The following is a 12,411-nucleotide window of genomic DNA, read 5'->3' as shown; positions in this document are numbered from 1 at the left end:
TTTAAATATATTGCCTTGGTGTCAATGGTTGATGCAGGTCTTATGATTTGGTGATATTTACCATTGCAGGTACTAAAATAAATAACACGTGGACAAACATTTCATGCATTGCTTTCATTTTGTATTATTCATGTACTTACTGAACAAACAAAAATCTCAAAGTAAAACCAGTATTTGGTGTGAAGTAAATTTGGCTATTACTATTGGAGAAATAGTGCAGCTTTTTAACCATCCATGATAAAACAGCTAATAAAATCAAGCATTGACCAATCAATACAGTCTAGACCTTTTCTCATACCTTCTGGTGTGTCAACTCCATTTAACAATATGCACAGCATAAAGAAACCATATCAATTAAGTTTGGAAACAATGCAATGAACTGTAGTTACATGTATTCGGTATCACGTAAGGTGCCAGTTCGGTCTTAAATGCTGTCCCCTCTGGCAGGGCCGGGCACAGGGGTAGTGATGTCCACAATGAAACAAGATGGAGCCTCAGTGGGAGCCTCTGTGGGCCCTGCAGGAAGAGGCTGGAAAGGCACAGCAGACACGGGCAGAGGCCTTGGTTTGAGGATGACAGGGGCTGGAGGAGGAGTGAGGTCCACAGGAAGTCCCTGGTGTTTTGTGGAGCTGATTGTGGATAGAACTGTTACTGCTATGCCATCGAGAATGAGGGGAAACTGGGCGTCCGTGAGAGCTGGGTCTTGTAAAACGTTCGTCTCTGGAAGTGGTGAGAGAGTGGGAAGAAGAGAACCATCCCCATCGAATGTCTGGGGCTCGTCTGTGCCAACTGATGTTTGTGGGGGTTCGTTCGATTCCCCGATATCAGTCGAGGTTTGCGAAGCGTCACTGTCTGGCAAGACTGAGGGGTCCGAATCGAATGTGGTTTGGGAGACCTCATTGGACGAGGGCAGTTCACCTTCCCTGTCTGAAGAGTCCAGTTCTTCCTGACCGTCTGGTGAGCAGGTCTCGTCTCTGATTGGTGGGAGGGCCTCGTCTCTGATTGGTGGGAGGGTGGTTAAAGGAAGGGGAGTTCCACCTTCAGTCTCCTCTGAGGAAGAGTTGGACTCGTTGGACTCGGATGAGGAAGTTACTATGTTTCCTCTCATCATAGCCGCCCACTGTGATCCATACAGACTGACCTGTTTCCATGATAGAAATTAAGCTTCACGTTAAGCATAAACGTTTCAAATCAGCAGATTTTACATGAAGACAATAAATGCACTCTTACAGGTTTGGAGGATGTGACAGCAATGGCACAGACAACACCAAATATAGTCATCAGAGTCTCCATTGTCTTTTCTGGAAGAATAAGGAAAAGATGAGAACATCAAACTGACTTATGGTGTTCCAAGTAAAAGTGTGTATTAGAGTCTTGGCTTTGGCATTTCTAGCAATTTTCTCTGATAAACATAAAAATATTACCTCAATCAGTGAGAGTAGCCTGCACTCTTGAGCATCAAATTGGGACACTCCAAGAAACAGCGTTATGTGCTGTGACTCTTCTTATACTGCAGAATATGAACAGATCTTCCGTTTCTGATGAGACTTTTATATCTTAGTTTGGGTGTGTGAGAACCACAAATCTCACTCCATAACAGTATTTTCTTTCTCGTTTCCATGGTAATTAGTCTTTATTCTTAAACTGAATACACCAACATCAAAAGTATGAAAACCCTTTATGCCCACTGACACATAAAAAAGACAATGTTGTTTACATGCACTAACCTTGGTAAACATGTTTTTGTGGTTTTACTGTCAACAGTGACAGATAGTTGCACAATTTTAGACACTTAGTTCTTTTGTGACCCCGGGCTAAGTACATAGTCATTACATTGACAAATAAGAATGACTCTAAAACCATTAAACCACAAGCAATATCACTCTCATATTAACTTGAGCGAACATGAAAATAATGGAACGACTACACATTTGCCCACAGCAAGCTGCAAACCTGTTGCAGCATTGTACAATTGGTTGAAACTCAAATTGAAGTTACCTAATAGATTTATTCTACCACACTGTAATAATCATTTTGCAGTATTCATTGTAGGCACCCAACTAACCTCTGTTGCCAAAGCAACAGAGGGTAGAGACCAAACCCATGTTTTTCAATACATTAGTAATATATACACCTTTTCATGTTCTAAAAAACCAAAGATAATTACAATAGGGTTCATCCTTGCAGAGGACCTCTTAATAAAGCTGAACTTTACTAAGAACTTTTCTCAAATGTATTGTCTTCCTCTGACTGTTGCTAAGCATGTCGCCCCTCAAGGTAAGGCTTTTCCACATCTTTGTTTGCAAACAAGGGAAACACATTTCAAAACTCCCTCACCCCAATACGTAAAATCAATTTTCCCTCCCTTGAAATCCAAGAATAGAAGGCTCCTCCCTCTCTTGGAAAGTCATGGTGGGATCAATTGGGAATTGCGCACCGCTGCCTGACTTTCCGCCCTCAGGGACAGGAATAAAGAGCCCTGGGTAGATGATGATTTGAGAAACACCAGACCCAGTTCCATTACCCAAGAATGTGTGAAGTACCTCCCTTTGCTGCTCACCAAGGTCCAGCCCACTGGCTACCTCAGCTGGGGACACAAATAGAGGCCCTTGGAACCCCCCAGCTACCCCTCCCTCAGTGTCTACACCCGCCCCTCCCGGAAATGCCAAATAGGGTGTCGAGGGCAGCTTGAGAGCAGTCCCCTGGCCTCGTCCGCCAGGGACCTGGGGGAGAAAGAACACTTGAGGCTGTTCTTTGTCAGAGGCTCTGAAAACGAAGACGAGCGGGAGGTCGCCTCCCTGTACGGGGGTCCCAGGGTCGGGGGTGAGGCAAGGCTGGGGTAGGAAGTCACAGTTACCGCCAGCACAGGGAGGGGCTACAGCACCCTCGAAAGGAGGCAACAGGCCTTTGTTTGGTGGGACAAAGGGGCCTGGGGGTCTGACAGGGCCTGGTAGTTTGGGTCGAGGCTGCGTAGGGGGCCGGGGCTTAGGCGGGTCCTCAAAGTAGAAGGTGGGAGTGTAGTCGTCACTGTCAGCGTTTCTGTCCATCTGGGGCAAAGGTCTTGGGGCAGAAGGCCACAGCGGCTGGCGGAGATGATACGGTCTTCCTTGCACCTGTTGCAACAGCTTAAGATATACATTTGTTGAAATCCAGTTTATTGCTCAAATAAATATAGTTACAAAAATGTGTTAGATTAAAAATGACAAAGGGCAGGTTCACACTTTAAAGCATGTGGTATGTGCACATCACACAATGGAAAACTTTAGGGAATCGTAACTTACTGGAAAAATGACTCCAATTAGGAAGATGAAAAAGATGACAAGCCTCATCCTTCTGTGACACAGACACACATCCAAAATAAAACTTCCACAAAAATCCTGAAACGTATTCTAAACTAAATAGTATCAGGTTTGGGGAAATTGAACCCTACAAAATTGCTGTTACCTTTTGTTGGTGTCTGGAGGTTTAAAGTCTGTCTGTTCTTACAACAAAGTCCAGGTAAACCAGGATTGTGCTCCGTTCTGTACAGATTCCCAAGGGTGTACACTGGTACAGAAGATGAAGACATTATCTCACTTTTAAATGCGTTTTAACTCGTCACCTGCAGGCCCTCTGGAGGTGAGACGAGACAATGAATCATATTTCACCACAGGAATTTCTGTACGAAATGTGGCTGCCTAATGGATTTATTAGTTATATAACTAATCTGCCTGGTATAAATGGTTGATAATGATATAATCCAATGGAAGGAGACGCAGCCAACAATTCATTTATAAACCTTCCCAGGTTTGTCACAAGTTATGGGAATCCTGATGATACTTGTGAAGATACTTTAAGTATGTTTAAGGCCACAGGGCAAAAGCCATTGGTTTTGTGCTTGAGTTTCTCTCACGCAATGTTGTTTGATTTGCTAGGAACTGTGATTCACCAAGCCACCAAAGACAGCTCAAGGCATTTTGGTCTCAAATGGATGTCGACAGGAAAAAGACCCAGACTAATGATGTCAACGTTGAGCTAACAATTAATGCTCTTTTGGTGGTTGGACCGCATTAAAATCAACAACGCCGTTTTATTTGCAGATTTGAAATCAAGTCCTTGTGAAAAGTTGACTTTACAGCTATCAGGGATACCCATTCAGTCCATAATAAACAGGGGGTGATCAATAACAAGTAAGGCAGTGCCACATCAACACAGGCCTAGACCTTTGGCTGGGCTGCCTGGTTAATCAACATCTTTAATGACCCCAGGTCTAGTTCCAAGACGATAAGACATTAATGTGGACTCGCTACTTGAGGAAATGGGTAAAGGAGAACAGAATATAAGAGTAACATGATGTGCTTTAACACCACAGAACTACACAGTTGAAAAATATATATATTTTTGTTTATTTGACAGGAGCATGTAAACATGCAGTTCTTAGTCCACGAAGGCCACCACTTCCTGTAAAAGAAACATTAGTTAGAGATCACAGGAGGGGGTAGGTATGGTAGACTTGTCATATTCAACACAATTCAGACTTAAGAAGCTGCCTACTTCTATGAAGTGGGTCTCGTTAGGTTGAGATTGAGATGAGAGCGTCTCCACAGGGGTCTCCACAGGGGTCTCCACAGGGGTCTCCACAGGGGTCTCCACAGGGGTCTCCAGAGGTTTCTCCAGGTCAGTCAAACTAGTATCCTTTACTACTCGACTGGCCCTCCTGGGAGAGGAGGGGATGACAAGAGAAATGTCAAGCATACAAATGTCAACATTTAAGGACATTGAGGAAATCCAGTCTTAAGCTGCCTCTGGGCAAATGACTGCACATTAGCATTTTCATTTAGTTGAGCCACAGAAACATTTACCTGGAGGCCTTGTGTCTTTTGATGATGAAAGCGAGGACTGCAAGTGCGACCACCCCAGCGCCCGCTGCTACAGCGCCATACAAGAGAGGGCCCTTAAAGAGCCGGTTCTGACAGGACTCTCCGCTGTAGCCCAGGCTACACACGCAGCTGCCGGCCTCGTCGCCCTCCCCACACACTCGGTTACCGCTGCACTCGCTCACGTCGCACTGCTGGGTATCCAGGTTTCTCACCAGATCCTGGTCGCCCCGGCGATCCTGGTCGCCCCGGCGATCCTGGTCGCCCCGGCGATCCTGGTCGCCCCGGCGATCCTGGTCGCCCCGGCGATCCTGGTCGCCCCGGCGATCCTGGTCGCCCCGGCGATCCTGGTCGCCCCGGCGATCCTGGTCGCCCCGGCGATCCTCATCGTCGCCTAGGAGATCCTGGTCGTCCCGGCGATCCTGGTCGTCACGGCGATCCTGGTCGTCCCGGCGATCCTGGTCGTCACGGCGATCCTGGTCGTCCCGGCGATTCTGGTCGTCCCGGCGATTCTGGTCCGTGGTGGTGTTCGAGGAACCAGAGGTAGAGGGAGGGGTAGGACTGGGGTCTTGCTGGGGTGTGGTCTTGGTTACCCGTTCAGCCTTGAGGTGAACGCCTGAAGGAAGAGGCGATATCGGGTGTGACTGAAGGGATGTCAGATTAATAAACGCATTTAGGGATTTGCGGACGTCATCCATTTCAACTCACAGTTCTCGTCAGAGTGGTCGGAACAATCCACATGGCCGTCGCAGAACTTCTGCAGGGGTAGGCATGTGCTCCCATCCAGACACGACCTGCTGCCTGCCACGCAGAGCTGGTCAGGGACGCAGCGCGTGCCGTTGACAGAGAGGTGGTCATGGGCGCACATGCACGTTCGCCCGCCAGGGGCAGCCAGACACAGGTGATGGCAGTCTCCATTGTCAACAGTACAGAGGTTAGAGCCTGGCGGTAGGAAAAAGAGAGACAGAGAGAAGAGAGACATAAAGAGAGAGACAGGAAACGCATCACAATGTAGAGCTGTGAAGGGAAATGTGTGTGCGTATGTGCGCCCATACCTCTCTGGCTGGACTCGCTGTAGGCCCTCATACTCACAACCCCGGTGTTGACCTCAAACCATAGCATCTGCACCTGCCGTTTATCCCTGTACCACACTTTGGCTGTATCTGGAAACAAGGTCAAAAAAAGGCCAGTGATTAGATGCAAGATTACACATAATATTGCTATTAATCTGTAGGAATCGTGACGAGATGGCTTTTGTATAAAGCTTTATCCACCTGATCCTCGTTAATCTGATTTTAAAATCTCGATACATAAATTGGATATTGAGTACACAACTCATCAGTGCATTACGTTAATAGCGCCATCTTCTGGTGAGATTGATGTATGGCATGGGAGTGCATGTGGCCACCAGCTGTTTGCAGTGACCGTTAGAAAAGGTTAACATTACCGTTGACCGTCATCCAGAGCAGCATTTCATCACTGAGGGCAAATGCAGTCAGACCACCACCAGTCTGGAACGCCTTGAATCCTGAACCATCCACCCCGACCGAGGCAATGACCCCAGAACCTGCAACACAGAAGAGTGGTAAACGGGGGTTCCCATGACTGGATTCCAAACCAACAAAACTCCTTTTCAAAACGGGGCAAAGACTGCAGATCCAGCCTTCTTCCTTACTGATATCAGCCCAGTAGATTTCATTCCCGCTGTTGGAAAAGACCAACGCGGTGGGCCGCACCGCTTCGGCCCACACCAGGAGTCTCCTGGACCCGTCCATGTGGGAACACTCCACCCGTGGCTGAACGCTGCCCCCCTCCTGCCTGACCAGGTTGATAAAACAAACCCTCCCCCTGAGCGGGTGCAGGGCGATGGACTCCAAGCTCCCTACGGCGTCTCGGATCAGGACGGCGGTGTGCGCGCCGCTGGCCGACGTCACCTGCAGCCTGGGCTGCTTGATGCTGCTCCAGTACAGGGAGAGAGTGACCCAGTCCAGAGCCATGCTCGTCACCGCGTCGCCCAGGAGGCGGAGCAGCTGCCCCCGGGGCACCAGGCCCGTCTCCTTCAGCTTGAAGAGCCCCACCGAGGCCTGGCCGGCGTCCGCCAGGTACAGAGTGTGCTCCCGTAGAGAGTAGTCCAGCGTGGCCGCCTCGTTCATGCTGGGTAGCAGGAGGGCCAGGTGCTCGGGCCAGCCCTTCAGGCTGACGGCACTGTGCATGGCCTGCAGGTGAATCTGGACGGATACAAACAAGTGTGTGTGTGTGTGTGTGTGAGAAAGGGTTGAGTAGCAATCCAAATCCGTACAAAAGCAGGATCTGACGAGCATAACGTGAATTCACGGCGCGCCACCTTTACCGTAGCTGACCCCCCATACCTGGGTGACGGTTGAGCGAGACAGTAGCAGGAGGAAGGCGGAGGTGACCAGGTTGGAGCAGGTGAGGCCATCCTCGGCCAGCAGCAGGCCAGAGGGACACTTGCAGACGGCCTTGGGCCCCGGGGCCAGCACACACAGGTGGGAGCAGCGCAGCTTCTCACAGGGGCTCTCTGTCGCTGCCTGCAACAGCGGATGGATGACCTGCATCCCGTAGGAACCACGAGGACCGGTGCCAAAAATTAAAGGACCAATTTACATTTAGTCATTTAGCAGATGCTCTTATTCAGAGTGACTTACAGTAAGTACAGGGACATTCCCCTGAGGCAAGTAGGGTGAAGTGCCTTGCCCAAGGACACAATGTAATTTGGCACAGCCGGGAATCGAACCAGCAACCTTCTGATTAATAGCCCGATTCCCTAACCGCTTAGCCATCTGACTCCAATGTTTTTTTTGACCAATGTATTTTTTTTTTTTACCTGTCTGTTTATCTGTCAGATTATTCTGGAATCCATAACCTTGGAAATTGAATCAACACGTACTTTTAATCCAAAAGGCTGCCCTGGCCGTTTGAAGAGAACTTGATAACCCTTTCCGGTGATCTTCTGGGTTCCCTGAATGGTTCTCCTCTTGGCATCAGACCAGTAGAGCATGTCATTGAACACTGTGAGAGAGAAGGGGTTGGAGGTCTCCTTCATCTGCAGTATCTGCACGTGAACGAAAGAACAGAATCGGGTGAGAGAAATGCGGGCATTCCCGTCCTCTCTTCAGTCAGCTACTGACACCAGCACATCCCCCGCAGGTTGAAACGACCCTTCGCCTGTTACCCTGATGTCCTCTCCTTCCAGAGTCGCCGATCCAATGCATTTGAGTCTCTCGTCTGTCCAATAGACCCTCTCCCCCAAGGTGTCCACAGCCACGCCCCCTGGCCAGCTGAGGTTGCGGTCGACCACCACCCTCCTCTCAGAGCCGTCCATCCCCGCCCGCTCGATCTTTGGGTCGTTTCCAATCTCCGACCAGAACATGATTCTGTCGTGCAACGGAGAAGTGAGATGTTACACGTGTTGGCAGCAAGTTTATCTATCTGATTGTGTGTGCCCGGTACAGTACAGGTCCTTAGAGGCTACACTAAAAGCCCCTTCAGCATCCCCTGAACATGTTAGCCTTTGTTTCCAATTCCCATTTAGTTGGTTTACGACGTCAGGCTTTACAACTCAAATGCATAGTTGACTGACCCCTTCTGTGGCAGCAGAGCCAACGAGCGAGGCTGCTCAAAGTCCTCATCGAGGATCACGCTGTAGTCCAGGGCGTTCGTGACGGCTGTGGTTAATCTGATGGCAATGATCTGATTCCCAACGCCGTCAATCCAGTACAAGTTCCTCCCGATCCAGTCAACAGCAATGCAGTCAGATTTAACACCTAGGGAGGTGGAGAGTGAGAGAGAAGGGGAAAGAAAGGAGGAGAGGGAAAGATGGATGTAGGGGTCAAAAATCACGTTCATCCTCTATCGAACCCGACATTTCATCCCGTGTCACCGATTCAACCTCGGCTCCGTGGCACTGACCGTTGATGAGCGTGCCTTTGCTCTTCTGGTCCAGCGAGGACCACCTGATGCTCTCAGAGTCCAGGCTGACCCAGAACACCTTCTGCTCCTTCCAGTCATAGTCCACAGAGAGGATGGCCTTCTTGGCCGAGGACAGGAGGACGTCCAGACTGCTGCCGAGCAGGCCGAAAAGGAACAGCTCCGTTTTAATCGACGCCAGCAGGAAGGGCTCGCCTAAGGGACGGCGTCAACAGATCCAATCTATTTGTATGGCCCTTTTTACAAGCAATGCCGCAAAAGGATTCACACAAAGGGTGGACTGGTGTCGCTCAACCAGCCATTTGAACCATTTGAACCGCCATTTGAGTTCTGGACATCGATTTTCGCAAGTTACAAAAGTATTTTGGACAAGTAACAAAAGTCATCACCTGTGATCTTGCAGCTGCGGCCATCAGCCTCCAGGATGTAGCCAGTGCTACACCGACACTTGTAGGAGCCCTCTGTGTTGGTGCACAGTTGGCTACAAACACCTGGGTGTCTGTCTTTACACTCGTCAGTGTCAACACAGGACATGCCATCTTCCTGGAGCTTGTAGCCTGATTGACACCAGCACCGCTAGAGGCACAACACCCAGAAAGACATCTGCTTTACCACACATGCCTCATGAAGTGCCAGAAATTCTTGTCGTGTTAAAGCAATGCGGTGAGATCAATTTGTGGTGTTGTCACGTCTCACCACGTCTATGGTCAAACTATTTGTGAGGTGGGTCAGTGGTCAAACTATTTGTGAGGTCAAAGGAGATCACCCACCATTCCCTGTGGTGTGCTGTGGCAGTCCTGGGCACAGTGGGCTGTGGCCGGCAAGGGACACTTGGTTTGACAATCTCCTCCCTCGTCAGAGCCATCCGCACAGTTGGTCATCCCGTTACACACCAGTGCAACATCCAAACACTCCATGCTACCACACTGAAACTGGTGAGGGAGGCAAGGTGGAATACCACCTAAAAAAAACACACACACCTTCTCAAGAAACTAGAAACCGTCCTTTTCCATTTCGATGCAAGTTGATTTATGAATCAAATGTGCTTTCGCGGTCCAATCGAGCCAAATCAGGAAGCAAATAAACGAAAACGCACTCACATCCTGTTTCATCACTTCCATCTTCACAGTCTTTCGCTCCGTCACACCTCCAGAGCTTGGGGACACATTGGGTCTTGGAGGTACAGGACCACTGGAATTCTCCACATTCCATCATGACCGACTTACAATCCTAAACACAGGGGGCAGAATTGCTGTACTTCAGAATAAAAGTGCTTTAGGCTCAAACTTAAGGATCATTTTAAAAAAAGCACCCGCAAAGACCAGGTGACAGACACCAGCAATTTGATTGGCCGAATTGCAGTTAGGATCCATTAAGTGAATTGAATGCGTGTACAGAATGTCTTAAAACCGTCCCCCCCCCCCCCCCCCCCACCTTCTCATCCGTGCCATCTTTGCAGTCCTTGTAGCCGTCACAGATCCATTCCTCTATCAGGCACTCCTTGCTGTAGGGACACAAATGTGAGGTGGGGCATTCTGGCAGCTCGGCGCAGCTCTCCTCGTCAGAGCGGTCCTTGCAATCAGGATGGCCGTCACATTGCATGCCTATGGACACACACTGACCACTGCTGCATCGGAATTCTCCACCATTGCACCTCAGGTCAGCTATGGAGAAGAACAACAAGGTGGAGCTGACCTAATCAAAAACATTGAATGTGTTCGGTATACACAACATGGCGGGACATGCAAGGGTTCCAACATTTTTTATGTCAAACGCTGGGGATGGTGACACACTTGGTATTATTTGTTTAGCGCATATATATATATATATATATATAAATATGTACCCCTTCTTCTGGTCATATCTGCATAAAAATAGTCGGTGGTAAGAAAACTTTTGACGCAAATCCTGATTTGGTGCTGAGGTAGAAAAGCTCTCACCACAGTTGGCCTCGTCTGTACCATCCTGGCAGTCTCTCTCCCCGTCACAGAGGAAGGTGACTGGGAGGCAGCGGGTCTTGTTGTCACAGTGGTGGGAGCAGCCCTCCGTGTGCGCCACACACTCCGCCTCATCAGAGCGGTCCTGACACTGGGCCACGCCGTCACACAGCTGACGGTGGTCGATGCACTTCTTCCCATGGGCGCACTGGAACTCCCCTGAGGAATGTGCGTTTATTCCAATTTTTTTTTTAAACAAAGTATCAACAGATCGCAGAATGCTACTGTAAGCTGCAACATGTTGGCTGCAGTGCACGTTTAGTTTACTAGTAGGCAGTGGTGTACCATCAGACAGACTAAACAGGGGTCTACTATTAGGTGTCGCATCAAAAGACTTGACTCAACCACAACATTATTTGTATTTATTTTTTACCATTTCCACATTTTGATGGACACCCCTTCTCGTCCGAGCCATCTGGGCAGTCAGCCTCTCCGTCGCACACATGGTTGTAGAGAACACACTCAGTCTTGTCGTCACAGAACTTTGATCCCAAGCGACAATTGCGGGGTTCAGGAGTTGAGGTTGGGACACGGTCATCTGAGTCTAGGAAGAAGGCAATAAACATCCCCAAGATTAAACTACTAAAATGTCAGGATGGATTAATAATCCACACCGAGACTGGTTTTAGAAGGCCAAAAAAGGGTTGTTTCCCATATAAAATCAGCCAGTCTAGTGTAAAACAAGCCAAACAGTAAACCCCAGATGGAAACCACTCACCACAGTTGGCCTCGTCTGTACCATCCTGGCAGTCTCTCTCCCCGTCACAGAGGAAGGTGACTGGGAGGCAGCGGGTCTTGTTGTCACAGTGGTGGGAGCAGCCCTCCGTGTGCGCCACACAATCCGCCTCATCAGAGCGGTCCTGACACTGGGCTTCTCCGTCACACACCTCACTCCGGTCTATGCACTTTTTCCCATGCGCGCACTGGAACTGGTCTACATTTTAAACGGTGCGTCAAACTCACAAATTAATCTATGTTCCTACAGCTGGATGCTAAGGAAAAGAGGGCTTTATGATGGATTTGCTCCACATGACACCCAGCCTTTGAGAGAAAAATAGAAACGCCTACCTGTGTTGCAGCCAACAGCACAGTCTTTTTCATCAGAACCGTCCCTGCAGTCAGTCTCTCCATCACACACATGGTTATAGGAAACGCATTCTGTTCCATCGTTGCACAGTTTCTTACCCAGTCTGCATTGAAGAGGAGCCAATACCTCCGCATTTACACCTGTGCAATTACAACAATTATGTATTCATCGATGACCATAGTGTCAGATACCTTTGCCTCAGTGGCAAGTCGATATTCAGTTTTCAGACCGAAGCAATGGCCTTATTGCGAGGGAATGAAGGGGGGTTATAAAATAGTTTTGGGGCAGCTGTTTTTCTCACCTCGCAAAGACCCTAGGAAATGAAGAATTACGACCAACCCAAGCAAACAGGTATTCATGTTTGCAGTTTGACCAAATATTGCAAGTGAAAAAGCTAAGGAATTTATATTGATATCAGGTGTGGCCTGTGAGTGGATATGGGGAGGAGCTTAAAGGTGACCCAAGAGTGAATTCCAGGTAGATGTTTTTTCTTTAGTTTGATTCCAATAAAAGCACGTTTTAC

General features: G+C 48.8%; 1 protein-coding gene across 1 annotated transcript; it reads right to left on the bottom strand.

Moving 5' to 3' along the window:
• Positions 1-4,301: 4,301 nt before the first annotated feature.
• Positions 4,302-12,247, bottom strand: lrp13 (low-density lipoprotein receptor related-protein 13). The gene is made up of 21 exons (XM_067228484.1): positions 12,190-12,247; positions 11,870-12,028; positions 11,493-11,735; positions 11,175-11,339; positions 10,745-10,960; positions 10,239-10,468; positions 9,905-10,034; positions 9,575-9,765; positions 9,194-9,380; positions 8,787-8,999; positions 8,458-8,641; positions 8,050-8,251; positions 7,765-7,929; positions 7,226-7,426; positions 6,532-7,084; positions 6,304-6,423; positions 5,912-6,019; positions 5,565-5,798; positions 4,842-5,472; positions 4,534-4,696; positions 4,302-4,440 (listed from the first exon to the last, which is right to left on the bottom strand). The coding sequence occupies exons 1-21, from the start codon at positions 12,245-12,247 to the stop codon at positions 4,417-4,419; spliced, it is 4,377 nt and encodes a 1,458-aa protein (XP_067084585.1). The 3' UTR covers positions 4,302-4,416.
• Between the last annotated feature and the right edge of the window lie 164 nt (positions 12,248-12,411).

Source organism: Osmerus mordax, chromosome 24, assembly GCF_038355195.1.
Source record: "Osmerus mordax isolate fOsmMor3 chromosome 24, fOsmMor3.pri, whole genome shotgun sequence".
NCBI classification, from domain to species: Eukaryota; Metazoa; Chordata; class Actinopteri; order Osmeriformes; family Osmeridae; genus Osmerus; species Osmerus mordax.
This window is presented reverse-complemented; position numbering and strand designations above follow the sequence as displayed.

What these genes read in the sequence shown, in the direction of transcription:
- lrp13 (XM_067228484.1), bottom strand. Translation starts at nt 12,247, where the DNA reads ATGAATACCTGTTTGCTTGGGTTGGTCGTAATTCTTCATTTCCTAGGG. An exon ending in TGGAAGGAGAGGACATCAGG is followed by an intron (nt 7,930 to 8,049) that starts GTAACAGGCGAA and finishes GTTCACGTGCAG; the next exon opens with ATACTGCAGATGAAGGAGAC. An exon ending in AAAAGACACAAGGCCTCCAG is followed by an intron (nt 4,697 to 4,841) that starts GTAAATGTTTCT and finishes CTCCTCTCCCAG; the next exon opens with GAGGGCCAGTCGAGTAGTAA.